This window comes from Megalops cyprinoides, chromosome 25, assembly GCF_013368585.1.
Source record: "Megalops cyprinoides isolate fMegCyp1 chromosome 25, fMegCyp1.pri, whole genome shotgun sequence".
NCBI classification, from domain to species: domain Eukaryota; kingdom Metazoa; phylum Chordata; class Actinopteri; order Elopiformes; family Megalopidae; genus Megalops; species Megalops cyprinoides.
This window is the reverse complement of record NC_050607.1, coordinates 17,953,484-17,975,647: the sequence shown is the minus strand read 5'-3', so window position 1 is coordinate 17,975,647 and position 22,164 is coordinate 17,953,484. Positions and strand designations below refer to the sequence as shown.

Sequence of the window (22,164 nt, the reverse complement as noted above, 5' to 3'; positions counted from 1 at the left end):
CAGGAGCATAACAGTAATAATACTGACTTCAATCAATACATTAAGAGGAATATGAAAATAATGAGCAAAGAGCATTTTGACAGTCATATGAATCGCGGAAGCTATCGTCAGAAGCGACATTTGGCAATATTTATTATTTCTTATCAACTGCAGATTTCTTGGTTACAGTAGAGGGTGTGATGATTACGGGAGAATTATTATGTGTTATTATGCATTGGAGACATATTTGTCAGGTCTTCATGATCCATACTTGTAACGTCTCACTAGGTGGTTGTGTGTGTCAATTTAAACTGATGGAGAATATTTATATCTATGTAATCACGGCGGATATCTTCATTTTATCTTCGCTCGCATATCTTTTTACACACGTGGCGGCTCTCAATGATACAAACAACACACTCAGAGCAAGCTATTTTGTCAATAAGGTCTCCAATTTAAGTCTGCATCAATGTATAACAAAGTAGTGTTATCCACTTCTTGCTTTGTGAAGACATTTTATGTAGTTCTCCCATAAAGAGGCTGGTTTTATTTTTTACTGTCTGTTATTTGTGTCCAAAAGCCTATTTTAAAATGTATCAGACTGCTCTCCAGCCTCTTTGGAAACCATGTGAAATAAATCATTTAGATATTTCCAGGGCATTGGTGTAGACTGTTAATAATGAGATCACCGTATAATTTGTTCACCTCTACAGTATGCTTCTGTATTACAATGCAAAGGGTTTCAAGGGCAAATTTTGATTTCCAGTGCGAAGAACTTCTGAGATGGAAAAAAGAATATTAAATGCAAATCTCCAACCAAGTGCTTTACTTTCTGCCGTAATTTTCACACTGGCCCAATTAACAAACCTATGAAAACATATTCCATCACTTATGTGATGATCCTTTCACTCCCTCCCCCAGGGGAGTTGTTTAAAATGACTACACCATCATAGATAAGCATTAAAAATTAATTGGTCAAATGCTACTGAACACACCAGGGGCTGACATCATTGATTTACCAAGCATGAGCTGGCTCAGAAATGCCATTTCTTTTAATCTATGAATGAGCAACAGTGGCTTGGGCTGGGAGAAAAATGTTGCAGTTCCCTGATCAAAATATAATTACTTTTGCTTAAAAATAAGACATCATATTTCATATTTCATAATCTCATATTTCCCTTTATCGGCATTCAAAATTGTTGGTAAGATATTGATTTGAGTGTGATATATTGACAACACATCGACAGACATGCCCCTAAACTGGAAAGCAACCCACAGGTCAATTGTGTCTTCAGACCATGGAGGTACACGGCGACCTCACAGAGAGGATTGCACAACATTCATGGTGTGGTCGTTAAGCATATTCACCCAATCCATGCAACCTTCAACATGTATTTTACCATTTCAATTTAATTCAAATTCATGTAATTGACACTGAATATAATTACTTTAGTCTATGGCACTGAAGAGAGTTGTGCGGGCACATTGCATATTCAGTCACATTACTTTGATTCAGACATTTTTTAAGCAGATATACTTTACTTTGCTGTCAGACCCATTCACATGGCTAAAAATGAGGGCATTAACATGAGGGGTATTTTCTACATTAGAACTCTTTTCTGCCACAGCTTCAGGTGAAGTGCTGAACCGTGAACACTCTCTGACTGAATTCATGGGAAACATACCGTCTCAGATTCCTATGAATCGCTCTCAGATGTCACTTCCTCGAGGTGTAGTTGTCTTAAATTACCCTCTGTCTGATTGCAACTACTCATGGAGATTCTTATTCATGAGTCTGTGAGTCCAAAGGAATTTGTAAACAGTGTCTTTTCCTCGTATCACTCACCACAAACCGGTTTTGCAGATTTGGGATCCTGGAATCCCTCAACAGAGACATTTTAAAAATGTTATCTTAATCAGAGAAAGCAGGAAGAAATACTGCATTATGTTTAGGCAGTGCTGGAGGGTTATTGGTTAGCTGAAGACATTGTTTGAAGAGAAAGTCACTTCATTTTGTGTTCTATGTGTAATTCATCTGCTAATTAAAAGCTAACTCTGATAAAAATCTGCATGTAATATGCTATCCAATGCAGGAGGAGTCACCTACCACACACAGTCAAATTTTTATGCATAAGGTACTGTATGTGCCCTGCATATTTCTGAAGAGAAAATGCATAGACTTTTATACAAATGTATATCAATATGTTAATGTCAATTATCCTGTTGAGCAGCCTCCACGTGCCACAGATACCATTCCATGCCTGGATGGCTGTTCTTGCTTGTTAAATGTTAAATTAGGATAGGCTTTGGGGATCCACCTTTTTGGCCACCCTAGAAATAGTTATGTTCTCAGTATCTCAGTTCTCATTATCTGGGCACAAATGTTTTTTTCACATGACACCACATTGCTCTGAGGAAATGGTATCTTTGTAAGGGTTATGACTGGTTTTCGGGAGAAACATCTTCATAAAAGTTTAATGTTAGAACCAAAAGATAGATAAACTGAGAAACAACAAGACCCCTGACACACCACGTGTACCTGTTTTAACCAATTACGTATTTTAATATTGTTAAACACTGTTTCAACATTTTTAAGTCTTAAAATTAAGACTTATTCTTCATTTTATTTTATTTCATTATTTCATTTATCATTTATTTATCTACTTTCAAGGTTTATCTATGGAGATTGCATGGCTATGTGCTTGATTTTATGCAACTGTTAACAGTCAGTGCGGCTGAAACACCTGAACTCAGTAATTAGGAGGGGTGTCCGCATACTTTTGGCCATATAGTGCACCTTACTGAATTGCCTTCCATTCAACCCTTGAAAGGTGTTTTTGTGAGCTACCTAGCTACATATATTACAATCACACTATTGCATCGCTATATGTTTCAGCCAGCAAATATGGCAGCTAGCCAGTTAGCCCGGCTGCTAACTGGAAAGCATCAATGTCATAATTTACAGTGGATTGGCAACATAGCTAAAGTCTTCATTTATAATTTATTTAAAGAAATAAACAGCTTGATAGTATAGATAGGGGATAATATGAATGTAGCACGGGCTCTTTTTTGTTTCAATTAAATAGCAAACGTTACACAGATTTTACCCTGATAGTGACTATCAAGCTAACTTCATAGGGTGAGCTGTCTAGTTAATAAGTGAGATTTGTGCCCACATCTTGATGGACGTTGAATGGTGTTAAAAACTCAAAGATTACTTTCAGTGTTAGTCTAATAGGTTTACTGAATATTCAGTCTGCCTCTGACAACAGGTTTCACTGGGTGTGAAATTAAGCTGGTAAGTTTGAGGCACAGCCAATTACTGTGACAGTGACCGGCAGTTCCCTTGGCAGGATTTTAAGTCATATTTATACATCAAAAAAATCACAGTAGTTGCTGAGGCTGCCATGGCAAAAGCAAAACACCAAAATGTTGTCAACATTGCTTATGGGTGCTTATATTAGTTCAAATCTTCTCAAGCTGGGACTTCAACTATTTATTGATCTGTTCATTTTTGATATAGAATGGATATGGTTTTCCACACTTCATCCGTTCTGCCAAATCCTTCACTATTTTTAAGAAACATCTTATGACACAGCTCTTCTTCGTTCTCCTGATAACCTAAAATGCTACCTCCTAAAGCATTCATGTCCTAAACTGCTTTCCTCAAATAATAATAATAATGGTTTAATGCACCTGTGTTTCTACCAGCTAGCTTGTACATTGTCTGACCAACTATTGAAACTTGGTCATGCAGAACTTCGAATCTTGTGACTGGGTGTATGGCTTTCGATTGTGTTGAACTCTGCCTCATTTCGGATAAAAGCGCTTGTGAAATGAATAAATGTCAATGCAAATATGCTTATGTCATGTCATTTCTGAAGCAGATATTATCTGTAGGCTAATGTTTGACAGCCACAGTCCTAAGCCAGTGTAAAATGCAGTAATTCCAGTTTAGTACCAGACAGTGAAATTGGAGAATGAATTCTTCCTCATTAGTGAAGCCAACAATACAAACTCCTGTAGATACTGCTGAGAGGTAGGCACAATCGCTCACGAAAGTATGACTGTGGTTCACGAAATACACTAAACACTTTCTCCACAGTCCAATATTGCCTTTGTAAATGCAGAGACTGTTACGCTGCCTGTAGTTGCCTAACCATACTCACAGAGTGTTGTTCAATAGTCTTCTGTCATTCCTATGAAGATTTAATGCCCTGCCAATAACACAAGAATTGCTGTTGCACTTTTGCAGTGGATTTTCTTTGCACATCTAGATGTAACAGCATTTTTCCTGTCCTGTACTATACTGGAGGTACGTGTAAACACACATCAAAATTAGACAAGACCCAAGCAGTATACATTGATTCTGTTTATTACAGAAAGTTTAGAAATGACAATGGTTCATTTTATAAGACTCACTGGTCTTTAGACAGCCAGCATTCCAGTGATAACAAATGACACCTATATACATACAACAGGAAAGAAGGACGCATGCAGAACAAGCGTTTTTCTCTCCTTCCTCTTTGTACAAGTGCTATAATAAAAGGAATGTAAACAAAAACGTAGAAAATAAAAAAATGCCACCGGAAAAAAAAACTGCAAGTTTGGAATGTACACTTTGTACTTTTATGTACATTTTATAAACAAATATAAACAAGCTGAAGCTTTGTGGCCACAGCTTTTCCCAGAGTTGTGATTTCATGTCTGTCTTGCATATTTTAACTGAAAAATTAACAGTGCTAATCAGTGTTCCATTGGTTGATTATTCTTGCAAAGCTACAATTACTGTGCATATATACGAGGAGAGATTATACAGGCATGGATCACATTCATTAGTTTGTTTGCCAACACTGTTCTACAAGGCAACAGCTCTTATCCCTAAATGTTACGGATGAGACATACTGGTTGTCCTGTCTTGACGGCTGAGATCACATGCTTCACTGATCAAATCCAAGATAGACTGTCAGTTGTTTTTTTTTCCTCCTACAAGCCAGAATAACAAGCCAGAGAAATGGCTTCTTTACATCCCTGTATGCCAAACACCTTGTGTAACGTCATGCTTAAAGAATGTCTCCTAATAATCTTTATGTGCTTAAATGGTCATTTAATGAGTAAGACTTAAATGCACCTGACCATAACATTCTTTGAGCTTAAGGTACGTTATGTTCAAAAAGAACAACTTCTCCTTTCCTCGACCTTTCGATAAGGCAAACTTTAATTCATCTCCCCACATCGTGAAAATACAGGTTGGCACATATGCACAGCATGACGATGGAACCTAAGATGTAATATATCAGGTTTCGGAATTTAGGCTCCAAGTCTCCTTGTCGATACCAGAAAATCTGTGGGACAGAACAAGCATTTCAAAAACATTTCAGCAACATACACTACTAGCAGACACAAAAGTGCGTCATCAGGCAGAAAGCGTAAGATATGTGTTAAAGTACTTCGTTTGGTTATACTTACAAGTACCATCACTGCGGCACAAATCAAGATGATGCAGATGGCAAAGAAGATATTCAAAGGTTTTGGTGGTAACGAAGGAAAGACAAAAGAACTAATAATGGTTACCTGGAAAAAAGTAATGGCACATTAAATCGGTAGTGTTACATAATTATATTTACATATAAATGTGTTACATATGTGTTACATATGTAACAGAAGAAAATATTCAACCTTTTATTTGATAAAACGCTTCATCATGTTGCAGCAAAACATATGCTGTAGATTGCTGTACAGTACATTACATATACTACTTTTATTTGCCAATAGGCATGCCACTTGCCAGGCTAACATTGTAAAGAGCTAGAACACCACCTTAATGAACCAAATTTGCTACACCAAAGAGATTGTAAATTATTCATACTTACTATAACTAGTAAAGACGTGAGGCCGCCAACAACTAAGTTGATGATTCGATCCTGAAAGAAAATAAAGGAAATCTGTAACTGATAGAACAAATATAACATCTAAAACCTGACATATTGCATATGCACTGATTTGTACACCAGCAGACTGATAATGTATATATCATATGACATATACAGTCTGAAGCTGTTCATTCAGTGGGAACCCATTCATTCAATTAATTAATTAACCTTTTTTTATTTTCCCCATTTTTCTCCCAATTTTAGAATTCCCAGTTGTGTTGTAAAAGCTGCCCGGTTAGCTGCAACCCACACCAACAAATCTGGGAAGGCAAGAAAAACATGTGCCTTGCTCCAAAACATGTGATGTCAACCAGTGCTTGATACACCACAGTCCTCTCGCCAAACTTCTACAGACATGGAGTGGGAGGAAGACACTGTTCAGATTTATGCAGGCAGACTGTAGGTGCCCAACTGACCAGCAGGGGTTGCTGATGAGCTACAGGTCAGTCAAGTCCCTGGCCAACCTACCCTCCTCTTTAAATCCCCAGCAGAACAAAGCCAACTATTTTCCACTGCTTTGGGCTCCCAGTCACTGTCAACGACTGAAACTGCTGGCTTTGAATCAAGGCTGCAGGGCTTGTAATTGAACTTCAAGTGCTTTTAACAAACTGAGCCACACAGGAGCAGTGAACTCATTTCAATGCCACAGATTTTCTGTATTTTTGTCCCTTGTAGATCCTGAAAGAGTGGTTTGAGGTAAAGAACGAACTCCTGTGTTGAAGCCCCAAACTCGCGACATCCCCGCCCCACCGCAAGCCCTTCCACTTGGAGGCTGTTCGACGGGGTGGGGGGGGGTGGGGGGGGGGGGGTGTTGCTCGTACCCTGGCGGACGTCTCCCCGAACAGGGGCCGGTTGTCCAGCCCGCTAGTCCCATACGTGCGGGTGGTGAAGTCGTCCATGGCGGGGGCGTCCCGCGCGAGAGGGCCCTCTCTCGTCTCTCAGCAGCCGCGCTCCCGCGTGCCCAGCCCTTGCAGTGTGCGCTGGCTCCGCCAACAGAGCAGCATTCCTCCCAGAGCCAATGGCAGCCGTGCGTGGGGACGTGGAGTGGGCGGGGCCTTAACTGCTGGGCATGGCTCGAGCGGGTGGGCTACCTGACAAGGTTACGACAGCAGTCTGTTACCGAATCACACCCCTGTCACATGACCAGGGAAGAACGCATCCGTAGCAGAAAACACGTGAAGATTTCCATCTACAATAGGGCTAAAACAAGTATGGCGTTTCATGAATAGGATTACTTCACAAATTCAAATTCTTGTGATACAGTTCAACTGATAAGCAACCAATATTGATTGAAATATCAACAATAAACAAAGCGAGAGAATTTTATCACAGTATTTGACTGTGTTGTCTGTGAGTTAATATAAACAGATTTCAGTTTTTTCCCCACTACATACAGAAACAGTACAAACACATCTGATCGCATTCCCTCAAAATATTAAGTGCTTATTATGAAGCATTGTGCAAGGGACCACTCTGGTTTTGATCACTGTAACACAAACACGCTCTAGAAAAATATCTGGGTCAGGAATATACCACTTCCTCTCAGGAGACCAGACAGCACCTGAACTTAAGCACATATGACTTCCAGTTGCAACGCACTTCCTGTATGACCAACGGTCAAAAAACTGCTTCTCACAGCAATGTGAGAAGGGCTTAGAACAGCAGACCATACACAACTGAACAAAGGCTACATTAAAGGCACTTGGCCAAAGGCTAAATTGCAACATGGCCTTGTGATGTGGATGGTGGTGGTTTAAAAACAGCAGTGTGATCAGTCATATGGTGCCGTACTACAACCAAAATAAACCTACCCTATCTTCAACATCAACTATTAAAATGTTACTCTACAAACTGGAAAAATGTTTTTTTCTCATGATTTGCAACTTTCAGACACATCTCCTCATTGTGTGCAACAAAAATCTCCGAGAAGTATAACTACACAACTCACACCAGCTAAAAGTTAGCCACATCGCTGACCAAAGGTCAGTGAGCTTCATCTCATATGCACTGAACATAATGAACTTATGACTATTCTCCCCTCATATTCAAATGCTAACCAGACCTTGAATATTTGCCACAGCAAGGATTACTACGTTGCCATGACAACAAGAGGATAAGTGGTAGCCAGCAAGCTAAAAGCCGGAGTATACCGTCCCGGTCAGATATTTATAATACTAATCAGGCTACTTAGCAAGCCATTAAATTCACGGTCAGGGCAGGTGGTGAAAACACTGACTCAAGCAAAATGCAATCATTTGCCCCCCACATCCAATTATACAAAATGAACTCACCTTTCTGCTCCATAAAGAAATGTTCTCTACTGTCCGGGCCTTGTTTTCGATCTTGAGCTACAGTTCATTACTCCAAAGTTAACTTCTTGTTCAACACCTAAAGGAAGAATCCTAACATGAGTACGAGTCATACGACGACTCCAATAAGCTAGCCACCTGGCTAACTAACTAAGCAAATATCTCCGCTTGACGTTCACAGTATAAGTAATTAACTCCCTTAGCTAGTTAGTCAAGTTTATGGAGATTGCCGTGCAGCAAAAATACGGTTATTGTCTCATCGCATTTAACTTGCAGTTTGACAGGACATTTACGTTTGAGAGTTAGCTGTTTAGGTTAGTTCACTAACATTTCCTCAAGCATGGCGATTGTTGTACCTGGCCAAGTTCAGGTGAGTTCACCAAACTAGCTTGCTTAGATCACTACAAGCTAGGCCGACAGCTGCCCAGCGAGTATGCCAAAAATGTCATAAATCTTAACATGGACAATGAGGTCTAGGAGTTGGCTAACTAGCTACCCCATAGGGGTTAAGTAATAGTAGGTGGATAAATTAGCTACACGTTGCTTTGTATTTAACGTCAGGTAGATAATGGAACTAACTTTATCCGGCTACGGACACAGGTTGAAAAAATGGATTGAGAAGACTACCTCGGCGATCTAAACAGTAGGCTAGGTAATTAGCCAGCTAGCTGAACTGCCTGACTGTTTTTGCCTGGTAGTTTACGTTAACCCCCACAAAAAAAACGTTAGCTTTAGGGAACTAGCCTGCTCGCTAACACGAAAGGCAAGCAGAGTAGCCTCACAAAATGAAATCAGTGCAACTTTCTGAGGCCAGCTAGCCAGCTAGTTTCTAGTCAGCAGTGTTTTGCTTTGATTGTGAGTTTAGCCAGCTGAAAATTGAAACCAACATGAATGAACCCCGTCTAGCTGGTTTTGAATCAAACAATGAACACACGTAGCGTTAGGTAGCGAGTAAAATGCATCCCTAACAATACATTTTAAACAACTCACCTGACTGAAAAAAGTACTGTACTTATATTTTCTAGAAAGTCTTAACAGTGTTGCTAGCTATGTGACTTGAGAGGCAGCTAATAGTTGCTATGTAGCTAGCTAGCCAGATATTTTGGTATCACTGCTTCTCCATCCACACAGCACTGATTCAGGTCATCTGCGTGTTAAAGGCAAGTGCGCTTAAAGGGCGCGTTCACACTTCGGACCACTGAGTGAACGACATAACATACAGAAATGTTTGCTCTACCTTACTGTTTCACAGAAAGCCCACTACTAGTTTCTAAACCACATAAAGTCGCAGTAAATCCAGTCATACACTACACCTAATATTGTCATATTTAACTTTCTCCTGCAGAGAACCATAGCACTCCTCATACGTTAATAATAAAGGACCACAAGAATTAAGTAGATGTTCGGACAAACAACTGTAGTGCTGAAAGGATGTGCGTGGATATTTCTTCTGCATACAGTCAAACTCTATTGTTGGATTCTATCTGATCTAATCATTTGACCCACCTGTTAACTGCAACACCAGTCATTGTTGAAAATGTGATCAGGCTTTTGGCAATTGGAGCAAGAATCAGCCATCAGAACAGGGATTATTTTTGCCAGTGAGTCAAAGTATTGTCTTAATCCAAACCAAATGCCAGAGAGAACCTCCCCCCAACATCATATGATACAATGTATGACAGTCTCTGGGATGATGCTACACTGGCCTCGTTTCATTCAAGTCTGCAGCATATCAGATTATGTTTTTCAAGTTTCATAATGTTTGTTAAAGTGAAATTTTCAACACCCTGTGTTAGACAAAATAACTGTATTACTGATTTGCTTCCAGTTGTCCAAATTGTATCCATTGCTGTTTATGTTCTGTCTGTTGTTAAGGGAGCTATGGACCTGTTTTCAATAAATAGATAGTATACATCTATTTTTTTCTTTTTTTTCTGGGGACAGCTCTGTCTCCATGCACCATTTTTCTGCCACAATGTCTCATTAGCGATTGTGGACAGTGGTAAACGCGCTACACGGCTATTAAAGAGTTAATTTTTTTTCAGCCTCCAACCCGCTAGATGTCAGCATAATATTTCTTCCACAAAGTTGGTTCTGACACATGTCTTTAATCATGTTTCTCCGTTTTTGTTTTCGGGGGAAGGTTTGAAAAACATGTCACCATTTGTTTGACAGTTCTGGACGTGTCAAACTCCAGCATCCCATAACTAACCATCGCCTGTGTACCTTAACGCGCAGGATAGCTACACTGGGTGCAGAATGAGCTTGTTCGAAGGTCGCATGAAAGAATACCCCATTATATCTCTGGACCGCTTCGACAGAGAAAATTTATATGCCAGAGCATATTTTTTGTCGCACTGCCATAAAGGTATATAACATATAAGACAGCTAGATTGCCAGAACTTATGGAAAATGTTTCGGTATTTTGAGACAGCCAGCTAGTTAACTTTTACTAACCTAACACAGTATTTGATCGTGCTGTTGTCTGCAGATCACATGAAGGGTTTAAAGGGACCGTTGCTCAAAAGAAAATTAAAGATCAGGTATGTTAATGATTACTGCCTGTCATGCTTTGCTTAAAGGTAGATTTCTTTATTTAGCGCAAACTAGCAGTTACGTAAAATATAAAATTACCAATTATATTCACCAATTATTATGGTAGTCAAATAACAAGCTGTGTACCTGCTAACTTGTAACTGATACTTCCATAAATTGCATTCCTGTCCTGCAGCCAGCCAGACCTTGTGTAGCGGCTCTGAATGCATAATGCTAGATACATTGTGCAGATAGATAGCAAGTTGTTGTTACTAGAATGTAATCCGTTTTGAAAATTAATTTTAATTATTTGAATCTCTGTGTTCTAGCTTAACTGTCAAATTATACTGTTCACCCGTAACAAAAGAGCTTTTACTGAGCAATCCAAAATATGGCTTCTGGAAAGATCATATTGTAAGTATCTACTCATTTCACAAAAGATTTGCTGTGTGTTCTGTATAACTTGTGTTTCTTGACGTGCAACACATTTACAAAGCTTGACATTGAAGCGATTCAGGGCGTCTGTTTTTCTCAAGTCTACAGCAGTTGTGCCTCGCTCTGGATTTGAACCTGCAATTTTCCCATTTAAAGCTTTAGCTCCATAACCATTGTGCCATGCCCACTGTGCCATACTCACTGTTTGTGTCTGTTCTTTTTCAATACAGGTTTCTCTTGAGGTGGATAATCCAACTCAAATCTCACTGGTAGATGAAATATCAGGAGAGGTAATCTCCCCAACACTCCTCAGTCATTTTTGTCCATGAACATCACTCTGTCAAATACTGGACTGATTATGATATGCTTATGACAGTGGGTTCATTGGTTTTATCTTGCTGTTTGTTAGAAAGAAGACATCGTGGTGACGCTGCTTCCCGCTGGTCATTGTCCAGGATCAGTCATGTACGAGTAACAATCTCATTCATAATCGGGGAGTCAGACGTTTCAGAAACACCCGACACGTCTCAGTTGTAATTGTGTTCCGAAGGTGCAAAACATTGTCCCTTTTCTCAAAGACTGGTGTCTTTTGAGTCTCTTTCAAGAAATCAGTGTTAAAAAAAACCAAAAACGTTAAATGTGTGTGTGTGTTTGCATGCGTGTGATTGCATGCGTATGTGGTTGTGCACGTGTGCCTGCGTGTGTTTGTGTGTGTGTGCGTGTCTGTGTGTGTGTGCATGGATGCATGTTTCCTGTTTCCTGTTGGAGTTGCAGGTTCCTGATTGAGGGAAACCAAGGGACGGTGTTGTACACAGGGGATTTCAGACTGGGGATAGGGGAGGTGGCACGCATGGAGTTCTTACACTCAGGGGGCAGGTACAGTGAGCTGATGCATGCTCTCACACCTCCAAAAAGGTCAATTAACCTTACCTTAAAAATCCCTGCTCAGACCACACCTGCACCGGCCCCTTTACGCCCCTCCCTCTGTGTCTCCAGGGTGAAGGACATTCGGAGCGTTTATCTGGACTCGACCTTCTACGATCCCAGGTTCTTCCAGATTCCCAGTCGGGTGAGAGGCCGCAGGGCGTCGGCTCCGTGTCGGTGGTGGCGATTCTGTGCAAAGGAATCCTTCGCGGTCGAACACTGTCATCCTTCTGCCTCTAGGAGGCCTGTCTGAACGGGATCAGGGAGCTGGTGCGGGATTGGATCGCCCTCAGCCCGTACCACGTGGTTTGGCTGAACTGCAAAGCCGCATACGGCTACGAGTATCTCTTCACCAATCTCAGCGAGGAGTTCGGCGTGCAGGTGAACCGAATAGCCCTTGCCGCCAGCAAGCCGTGTCCGCACCTCATTAAAGGGATTGCAAAGATGACATGCTGTAAACCAGAATGTATCATTCGTCTCAAGTGTCCTTGATTAAAATTCAGAGATTTCAAAGTGGCCACTTTCTCTGAGTAGCTGGAAAAATATATTCAGTGGAGATGAGTTCACCATTTGGCAGCAGCTTGGTATCTTTGCATTTAGTATGTGAATGATTTAAGCAGATTGGGAACACAGGACAGGAGACTCAAGAGGTTTCTCTTTGGTGTTCCACCACAGGTCCACATAGACCGCTTGACCACGTTCCGGAACATGCCTGAGATCCTGTGTCACATGACCACCGACCGATCCACGCAGATCCACGCCTGCCAGCACCCACAGGTACCGCGCGCCTCTGCTCAGTTCACGGCGTGCGCGTGCGTCGCCATGGCAACAGGCCGGCTCTGACGCGTGCCCTGTGATTGGCCAGGACGACGAGTACTTCCGCGCCGGCAGGCTGCCCTGCGGGTCCACGGCGCCGAACGGCAAGCCGCTGCAGGTCATCAGCATCAAGCCGTCAACCATGTGGTTCGGGGAGAGGAGCAGGAGAACCCGCGTCGTCGTCAAGTGAGCGCCACTGAGTCCTGGAGCAGCACGGCCAAACATTTAAGCACTGCTGTGATATTGCTTAACATCATATATTATCTCAACAGCCAACATTATCCCAGGTAACTAGTGTTTGCTCGTGCCCGGCAGTGCAGCTGGATGTGGCCTGAGGCAATCCAGGTGGCCCACCGTGCCACAGGGTACAACGTCACCTGGGACTTGAATCTGAAACTCTGTGGTTACCAGCCCATGTTCTGAAATAGTCCTCTGCGCAGCTGTGCCTAACTGCTGTTAAAACCCAAGCGGCTTTCTCGCGACAGTTGCTCTTAATTCACATTCAGCTAGACTTCTAGAGCCGGGATGAATGACATTATTAGCTGATGCCCTTGGCCAGGGTGAACAGCTTGCTTATAGTTCATACATTATTCATTATTTATTTAGACGGCTGGGTTTGCTGAAGAGATTCAGGTCGAGATCCTTGCTCGTGTTCGCAGCGTTAATAGCCCCATCTAAGATTCAAACACGCAGCCTCCTGTTGTTATAAAGCATGCCGTTATAAAGCTCCCCACCTACTTTTATGATCAGGCCAGTCAGGGAATATCTGTAGACTGGCCAAGTAGATAAATAACACCATAGCTAATGTGAGACATTAAGCAAACTGGCTGTAGTGTGGGTCCACTGTGTTAAGAGAGTGTTGTGTTGCTTTTGTTTGCTGATGTGGGTCTCTCTTCAGGACAGGAAAGAGCTCTTACAGAGCATGCTTCTCCTTTCATTCCTCCTTCACCGAGGTGAGTGAAACTTGGACTGATTGCCCGGTCACAGAACCCAGGACTGTAGCTCCTAGCACACCCCGTTCAGGGTATTCAAAAGGTTTTTACGCGTGCCTTCAGGAAATCGGAAACAGACGCGGTGAATTACAACACGAGAGTTAAACTCGGGGATGTTTGGCCACATCAAAATGAACAGAGCTTGGAAACAAACTACCATGCTTGATTCAGTATTACAGTTCAGTGTATGGGTTCACTGTGCACCAGCTTTCTGAGTTATAAATGTCTTCATTAGGCAGTTATACAATTAATGCCCTTCTTCTCTTTTTTTAAAAATAGATCAAAGATTTCCTGTCCTACATCAGCCCTGTCAATATATACCCCAACGTCAACCCACCTGGCAAAACTCTAGAGGACGTCAGAGAAATGTAAGCATGCACATCACACTCGATCACATGCCGAGTCCGTTAGATCACTTCACAGCGGGTTTCGTAATAGTGCCAGTAATGCTTTTAACACCCAATACTGCAGCCGATTCGGAACCGTGTTTAAGACTCCGAAAAGATGATGCATCTTTGAACATTGTTTTTTTTTTCAGATTGAAACCCATGTGTAGAGGTTACGGAAGCGGGGAAGTGACCTACAAACCACTGGGGCCTCTCAAAAGAGCAAAAGCAGAGCCCGCTTCAGCTGGTGAGACAGGCCAAGGGAACGGCCTTGTTTACTCTGTTCAGAAAGACACCACGTGCCACAGCACTTATTTTCAGAATGAACTGACAGTTAAGATGTTTGGCCACAAAGGCCAGGTGCTTTTGCCCATGCAAAAAAAAAAAAAAAAGCCGCCTAAAAGCATCATGGGAAATAGCTGTTTTGCTGAAGAAGGGTGGCACACCACAGTATAAATCCCCTTCCTGTTAATAAATAACAAAAGGCAAATGATAGTATCATTTTTTAAAAGTAATTGAGATGCGCAAGTGGTAACACCCATGATAATATTGTAGGAAGGAAACAACAGCACAGCATTTGCTGCTTGATGTGAAAAATGGTGTTTTTAATTGCATAGGCTGCATTAGTTGAGCAAACAGCAGGGAGATGCTTTGCTGTATATGCCTTCCTCAGCCTATTTTACTAATCAAATGCATGCTGTGTGATTAAGAAGACTATTCTTCACAGCTATGTACGGTGCTGTCCTTTTTTCACACATAATCTAAGGCCCTCTTATTGACTAATCAGCTTGATGGATTTGGTGGCATGGCAGGAGAATTCAGTGATCTCACTGTGTTGTCATCATTATTTACTTGCAGACAAAACAATAAGGAATTTCCATATGTATAGTTTAATCTGTTGTTAGTAAATAGGATGTGAACAGTGTCTTTCACTAAGACACCATGTCATTGGACTATTTCAGAAGCATGTTAGCCTTAACTATCATTCGTGTACTGAAAAGATATATTGGATCTGGGGCTCCCGAGTGGCTCAGTCGGTAAAAGCACTCATTCCGAGTGCAGACTGAACGCTATGGCCCGGGTTCAATCCCAGCCGTGTCACTAGCCGACAGTTGGCTTCGTTCCGCCAGGGATAGGGGTGGGTACGTCAGCAGGGGCTTCGGTCCCATTAGCAACAGCGACCCCTGCTGGTCTGTCGGGCGCCTGTGGTCCACATGCCAAAGCTGCATATGAAATGTCTTCCTCCAACTCATCTTTGTGCTAGCTTGGCTTGTGGACCGCTGTGTGAAAAGAAGCAGCGGCTGACATCACGTGTCTCGGAGGAGGGCACGTGCTTGTCCACGCTCTCCCGGATTGACTGTGGGGGCTGTGCAATGGGACCCCAAACATCGATGACAAATTGGGCATTCCAACAATTCAGGGATTTGGCCATTTCCAAATTGGGGAGAAAAATGGAAAAATGCAAAAAAAAAAAAAAAGATATATTGGATCTGTGCTCCTCAGATTCTGACAGTGAGGATGAGCTGTTTGAGGAAGAAGTGGTCACTCCCTGGCAAAGGAAGTTTCCTGGAAAAGGGCAGCCGTTGTTCCTCAATCCCCTGAGCTCAGACAACAGAGCGCCCTCTAACATCCCGGAGGACCTTTGCTCAGAACTGCACCCCGCTCAGGAGAATCTTAACTATATGGACTGCACAGAGTCCAATGATGATGAGGACGATGAGGAAGAAGAGGAGCCCGCAGAGTTCCAGCAAGCCACCAACGACGGGGTCACAGGGAGCCTTCCCAGAGGGCAAAGTGCAGCCATCGGCTCCAGGAGGGAAGCATGTGACCGCGAGGATCAGCGGAGTGCAGGGGGCATCTCCCGGCCTGACTCCAAGGCTCTCTCCTGGGAGGCGTTTTTTGCAGTTGACCCAGCACAAACGGACGAGGGCTCGGAGCTGGAGAGCAGCCAGAGCAGCCTGGTGCGGTCAGCGGGCGTGGCGGGGTCGCAGTCCCCAACCCTGTCCAGCGACTGGTATGACGACGCCACTCCCGTCTGCTCCCAGTCCAGTGACGTCTCTGACCCTGGCACAGAGAGCTTGAACCAGGAGGACACTGTGTGGAGAGGAGGACTGAGCCTGTCTGACGGATGTATAGACAGGCATTAAGTACAGCTGTGGAGAAAGCCATGCAGAGGGAAGGAATTACAGGAAGTCTAGCTAGTGCAGGTCAAGGCCCTGAGAAACAGCAGGGGACCCTCAGATGCTCTCTGCCTTCAATATGCCCTCCACACATGACTCAAACATTGAGGACAGAGACCCTGAGGAGCACAACCCGGACACCTCTCAAAAATCATAAAAAAACGTACATATTTACCTCATATCGGAAATGGAAAGTGTATGACACTAATCCACATAACCAAATGTCACACTTTGATATAGCCTAATGATGGCATGCCATCCGATCACAGCAGAAGACTACCAATTATGGACTACACACAGCAGACAGGTTTTCCCTCATAACCTCAAAATAGGTGCAACGTTAATGAAAATCTGTGGCCTTGAACAACAGGAAAGCATGGAAGTACAGTACATGTACGTTTTTTAACTTAATTAAAACATTTATTCGTCTGCAGTTTCAAAATCTTAAAATGTTTACTGAATACTGTGATGAAGTTTTCTTCGCAAAGTTGGTCACATAATTCTCCCACCGGCATTACTCATAAAAAAAACATACATATTTACCTCATATTGGACAAGCGGAGAATTCTACGTGCAAATGGTCAATAGAGTTCGGAAAAAGTGCTTTTTCTGAAACTTTTTTCTTGAGCCTCTCTCTCAGAAGAGGCTTCTGAAAGGTGTCTGTCCTGCTCCTCTTTTCCTTTCTGTCAGCTATGCACAAAGACAGTTTAAATCTTTGACTTCTTTTATCTGGCTAATGTAATCCTGTTGTGTTGTTGTGGAAGCAGGAGAGGAAGAAGCCTTAGAATCAACAGTGTCCCACACTGACAAATCATCTGACTGAGCTGATGTCGCAGGAAAGCTGTTTCACCACTAGAGGGCGAAAATGCCACCAGAGACATTACCATTGTTTTTTCCATATTGACCAATTTTCCTGCAACGTTCCATGTAACTAATTTTATCATGACCCTTGGTGGCTAGTTTATTGTTGATGGTGTCATATTTAACTTATTTCAGTTTGTTATCACAAAGGCTAAACATTTTCTTTTGCATTTTCTGTGATGTAATGTTTCTCAAGTCAGTGTTACAACCATTACACCTCAGATTAAAAATTATACCTCAGAATCACACATCAGGATAATTTTTTTGATTTTGTACCATAAGGTTTAATATTTGCTGCTTATTTTCATTAAAATTCTGTTCTCTTTCAGAACGTGTCTATCTTTGGTGTGTCATTCCTTTCAATGTTTTTGTTTTCTGAATAAAGTCTGTTGAAATCCTGGAATGGACAAACTGTGGCACAATGACAAAAAATAAAATGGACACCATTTCCTGTAAAATCAGGATGAGTCTGAAAGATCAGCCGGTGACACTGTTACAGTGCTTTTCCATTCTGTTTTCTGTGAAATGGTCTTCCCAGATGTGGCCTCTTCATCCAAGAGCTGAATAATGTGGAGTTTGAACATACAGAACAATAGCAAGCATCTGTAATCTCAATACAGCTGTACAAATATATCCCGTGATGAGCCATTGATGAAATTTGATGTTACTTATGGTAAAAGCTGTCATGACAGATTGATAGATACACATTGATTCACATTGTGTGGTTGAATCACTAATCCATGCTAACAGATACATTCATGTCATGTCATGACAATTGCAACTAGAAAAGTGCCGTAGGACGAAAGGTGACCGAGCAGTAAGACTTTGAATAATGAATTGAAGTCAATGGGAGGATGGAGGGATGAATAAACAAGTAAAAGATGAGTGCGGGTCAGTATGGGTTTCAGTGAGTGCTGGGTGGCATGACCTGAGCCAGCATATGACGGCCTATAAGTGTGACCTCGTGATAGGACTTTGAAAGATGAATTGAAGTCAATGGCAGGATGGAGGGATGAATAAATGAGTAAAAAAACTGATGAAAAGATGAGTGCGGTCTTGGATGAGTGTTGGGTGATTTGTCCCAAGGCAACGTGTGAGGTATGGTGGCTATGGGGTGAAAAGTGACCAAGTGGGAAGGCCATGAAGTGTGAGGGGAGGTGATTTTGAAAATGAATGGGAGTATATGGAAAAAAAAGGGATGAAAAAATGACAAAAACCGGAGATTGAGTGCAGGTACAGCTTAGCTGTTTAAAAGCACACCGATCGGGGTCAGACTGCACGGGTTACAGCTGGTTTGGGGTCGATATCTCAAAAACTGTGGGAGGAGAAGCGCGGCAAAATTTGGTGGAATAAGGATAAGGATGTTTTTATTGTCCTTCCGGGATATGTTGTACATAACAGGGAATGAAATGAGGAACTCAGGTCCTGGTTCGGTAATAATAATAAAAATCAAGAAGAAGCAATAATTAAATCAAGAGGAGGAAGAAGAAGAAAAAGAATATAGCTGCAAGCAGCAATTCCTGGGTACAAGCACAAATAAGCTAATTTCCTGGGGGTCTTTAATTTCATACAGTAAAAGTCTGTGATGATGATTTTCACAGGCCAGTGTTAAGACGAAATTGATGAAAGATAAAAGCATCGGCTCATTGTTAATAAAACTGTCCTGAAATAGTCTTGAAGGCCTTCGGGAATGCATTACAGTAGATTATGAGGTTGTGCTAGGGGCTGCATAAAATGCTAGAATTGTGTTGTGTTTGAATGAACGATTACTATGTGCCCATGATTATAAAAGCAATTCCAGTTCCTATGAGAGTTTGTTGCTATGAATATAATGTACGGTGCGCACCGATGAAAAGCGTTTATGGAAAGTAAAGTAATCCAAAGTTTAGAGTGAGAGGTTCATTTTTAAACCAATAAAGAAAAACCAGTATTCAAAAAACTACCTAATGTCTGTTTTTTTTCCCCAGGGAGCGGGTGCATGTTGATTGTCCTTGCGTGTTTTTTAATAATGATCCAGTCAAGTGGCGCGCTCACAAAACGTGACCAGGGAGAAAGATATTCCGTTGGGGGGGGGGGGGGGCACACAAACTTTGGGGGACGTGCCCCCCCGGTTCCTACGTCCCTGATTACAGACTGCCGAAAGCTAAAGAAAAGAGAAGCAAATGGATCGCTGCAATTCGCAGAAACAACTGGAATCCAGGCACCGAATCGTGTATCTTATAGTTTCCAAATAAAAGTTGTAATAAAAATATTTGTGTCCTCGTCACTTTAATTTCGCCAACAAATCCCGCCTTGAAGTAGGCCTACGACCAAGCGTCAGGGCTTTTGCGGACATTCTGAAACGCTTAACGTGAAACGGCTTTTAACGTGTCTTAATGTTAAAAAATCAAAACCGAAATCCTATGAGTATGGACGAAAACTTACATAAGTGTTTATGACTTGTGAGATGTCAGACAAATCTGGTGATCGTTGATCGCTGTTTTGGGACATTAAACCACGTTTATCTTTTTCCTTATAATGGGCGTCAATGGAGAGGAAAACGCTTAACGTGAGATAACGACCATACTCCTAGGATTTCGGTTTTGATTTTTTGACGGGAGGAAGTGTGTTCTAACAAGAGATGTCAGAGAGAAATTTGGTGATAATTGATCGCAGTTTTGGTAGTCACATTAAGCGTTTTAGAATGCCCCGGCTTTTGTATGCCTTCAGGCTTTGCTTTGTGTAGCCTATTTCCCCGGCATCGAAATCAGGTACATATAAATGTCAGGAAACCCGATTCCTGGCCACATTTCAATGTCCATGGACCACTGGTTCTTTGGTAAATTGTAAGGATCGCTGTCGAGTCCAACTGCCTTTAAATAAGCAGATAATCGTTTGTTTTATTCCCGGTTTCGCACTTTCCCGGCCATGTTGCAGGATGTTTTGCCATTCGGTCCGACTGAGGGGGCGTATTCCGGCGGGAAAGTGACATCACGTTTACCCTCACTCATTCTGACGAAAACGTAGACAGATCGGTGGGGGTGGGGGTGGGGGTAGGGGTGGGTTTGGGGGGGGGTTGGGTGATGCATATATAAAACAACCCCGTGTGCGCTCTGCCAGTTATTGAGGTGCGCATTTCAGAGCCAAAGCAGGTGACTTGTTTTAGTGCATTTTTTGTGATTCGATTTTTTTTTCTGACTAAAAAACACTTCTGAACTATGGCGAGGAAGAGCCTTACTTTGGCTGAGATTCACGAGGAGTTGTTCGGGAGTGAGGAGGAGCTGGATGCGGACAGTGACGGATCTATGGCCGCTAGCATGGACTCTGCCGAAGAGGACGCATTCGTGCATGGAATTGATGTCGTCCTCGACATGTAAGTAGTCTACATACATCTAAATTCTCGTTTGTGCGTGAAAGAATGCGTAATACTATAATCGATTTAAATGCCCCCTCGGTCGACGTCACATGGCAACCGTTTAAATTTCGCTTGTTTTGTTTGTATAGCGCTGTTTTTCATGAAGCATATATTAGATCAAAACTATAGTAAAATGCACCCAAAAAGTGATCGTCCTCGACATGTAAGTAGTCTACATACATCTAAATTCACGTTTGTGCGTGAAAGAATGCGTAATACTATAACCGATTTAAATGCCAATCGACGTTACATGGCGCCATTTAAATTTCACTTTTGTTTGTGTAGTGTTTTTCATGAAGCATGTATTGCATTAAAACTTATAAAATACATTGAAAAAGTGAAATGGTCTTTCATTATATGTTATTGTTCATATTCATTGCATCAAGCATGAATTTGTTTGTGTGTTTTTTTTTGTTTGCAGTGACACAGATCCATCCACCACTGAGACGTCACTGCCACCAGCTTCCCCTCCCCAAAATGGCATCTCCCCCACTTCCTCTGGGTCGGTCCCAGGACCTTCAAGTTCTGCCCCTCCCCCATCTGTGGACACCCTTCACACCTCTGCTGGGTGGCAACCTAGTGCCAGAGGCAGCAGGCACAGAGCAAGGCCAGCTCCGGCAGAGCTGAGCGCAGCGGCGCCACCTGTAGCACTGGAGGATAGGTGGCGCGACCCCTCGGAGGAAGATGAGCAGCCTCCTCCGTTGCAGTTTCGCCCCAGGAGGACCCCGGGAGTTCAGCTGGATTGTCAGAGGGAGTACAGCCCCTCTGATATCTTCCAGCTGTTCTTCAGCAAAGACGCGATCCGCACCCTGTGCCGCAACACCAACAGATATGCGGCGCGGAGGACTGCAGAGGGGACGCAGAGGCAGTGGACGGATGTGGATGCTGAGGAAATGCTCAGGTTTCTCAGCATCGTCATCTACCTCGGCCTGGTGAAGCCTTCAGCCGCCCGGGACATGTGGAGGAAGGATCGCCTGCACAGCCACCCGTTTCCCGCTTCTGTGATGCCCTGGGCCCGGTGTGAGGCCATCAGTGCATATCTGCACATGAGCGACCCAGAGGCGGATGCTGTGAATGACCAGCTCCGAGGTCAGCCCGGGTATGACCGTCTCTTCCGCCTCAAGCCGCTCCAGGAGCAGATCCTGGCTGCATGCAGGGCCTACTACCACCCGCGGCAGAACCTCTCGATAGACGAACGCATGGTGGCCACCAAGGAGAGGATTGGGGTAGAGCAGTACACGAAGGACAAGCTTACCAAGGGGGGGTTCAAGCTCTTCGTCCTGACCGACAGCTCCAGTGGCTACGCGTATGACTTCTGTGTCTACAAGGGGGAGGCGAATAGTCCGTCGGGAAAAGGCCTGAGCTTTGACGCGGTTGTCAGTCTGCTCCGTGTGCCCCACCTGGGCACGGGGTACACGGT

The 22,164-nt window shown here is 42.9% G+C and overlaps 2 protein-coding genes across 4 annotated transcripts; one reads left to right on the top strand and one right to left on the bottom strand.

Moving 5' to 3' along the window:
• Positions 1-4,567: 4,567 nt before the first annotated feature.
• On the bottom strand, positions 4,568-9,792 carry tmem243a (transmembrane protein 243, mitochondrial a). 3 transcript variants are annotated; one of them, XM_036520397.1, is made up of 6 exons: positions 9,728-9,792; positions 8,204-8,300; positions 6,734-7,003; positions 5,853-5,903; positions 5,449-5,553; positions 4,568-5,324 (listed from the first exon to the last, which is right to left on the bottom strand). In XM_036520397.1, exons 3-6 carry the CDS (start codon positions 6,809-6,811, stop codon positions 5,202-5,204), a joined length of 357 nt encoding a protein of 118 aa, XP_036376290.1. In that variant the 5' UTR covers positions 6,812-7,003; positions 8,204-8,300; positions 9,728-9,792; the 3' UTR covers positions 4,568-5,201. The 3 variants fall into 3 exon arrangements, with proteins under 3 accessions (XP_036376290.1, XP_036376289.1, XP_036376291.1); XM_036520396.1 differs by lacking the exon at positions 9,728-9,792 and adding an exon at positions 9,212-9,357; XM_036520398.1 differs by lacking the exon at positions 9,728-9,792 and adding an exon at positions 8,578-8,639.
• A 688-nt stretch (positions 9,793-10,480) lies between these two features.
• On the top strand, positions 10,481-16,456 carry LOC118771735 (protein artemis-like). The gene is made up of 14 exons (XM_036519741.1): positions 10,481-10,589; positions 10,713-10,764; positions 11,086-11,170; positions 11,422-11,481; positions 11,601-11,656; positions 11,966-12,067; positions 12,188-12,260; positions 12,356-12,496; positions 12,791-12,892; positions 12,981-13,117; positions 13,830-13,884; positions 14,203-14,291; positions 14,462-14,556; positions 15,813-16,456. The coding sequence occupies exons 1-14, from the start codon at positions 10,481-10,483 to the stop codon at positions 16,454-16,456; spliced, it is 1,800 nt and encodes a 599-aa protein (XP_036375634.1).
• The last annotated feature ends 5,708 nt before the right edge of the window (positions 16,457-22,164 follow it).

Excerpts from the sequence above, each read along its gene's own strand:
- tmem243a (XM_036520397.1), bottom strand. The coding sequence starts at position 6,811 with ATGGACGACTTCACCACCCGCACGTATGGGACTAGCGGGCTGGACAAC. Across the intron at positions 5,904-6,733 it reads TCGGGGAGACGTCCGCCAGG|GATCGAATCATCAACTTAGT; the intron begins GTACGAGCAACA and ends ATTTTCTTTCAG. Across the intron at positions 5,325-5,448 it reads GTGCCGCAGTGATGGTACTT|ATTTTCTGGTATCGACAAGG; the intron begins GTAAGTATAACC and ends TCTGTCCCACAG.
- LOC118771735 (XM_036519741.1), top strand. The coding sequence starts at position 10,481 with ATGAGCTTGTTCGAAGGTCGCATGAAAGAATACCCCATTATATCTCTG. Across the intron at positions 12,497-12,790 it reads GCGAGGAGTTCGGCGTGCAG|GTCCACATAGACCGCTTGAC; the intron begins GTGAACCGAATA and ends GTTCCACCACAG. Across the intron at positions 14,292-14,461 it reads CTAGAGGACGTCAGAGAAAT|ATTGAAACCCATGTGTAGAG; the intron begins GTAAGCATGCAC and ends TTTTTTTTTCAG.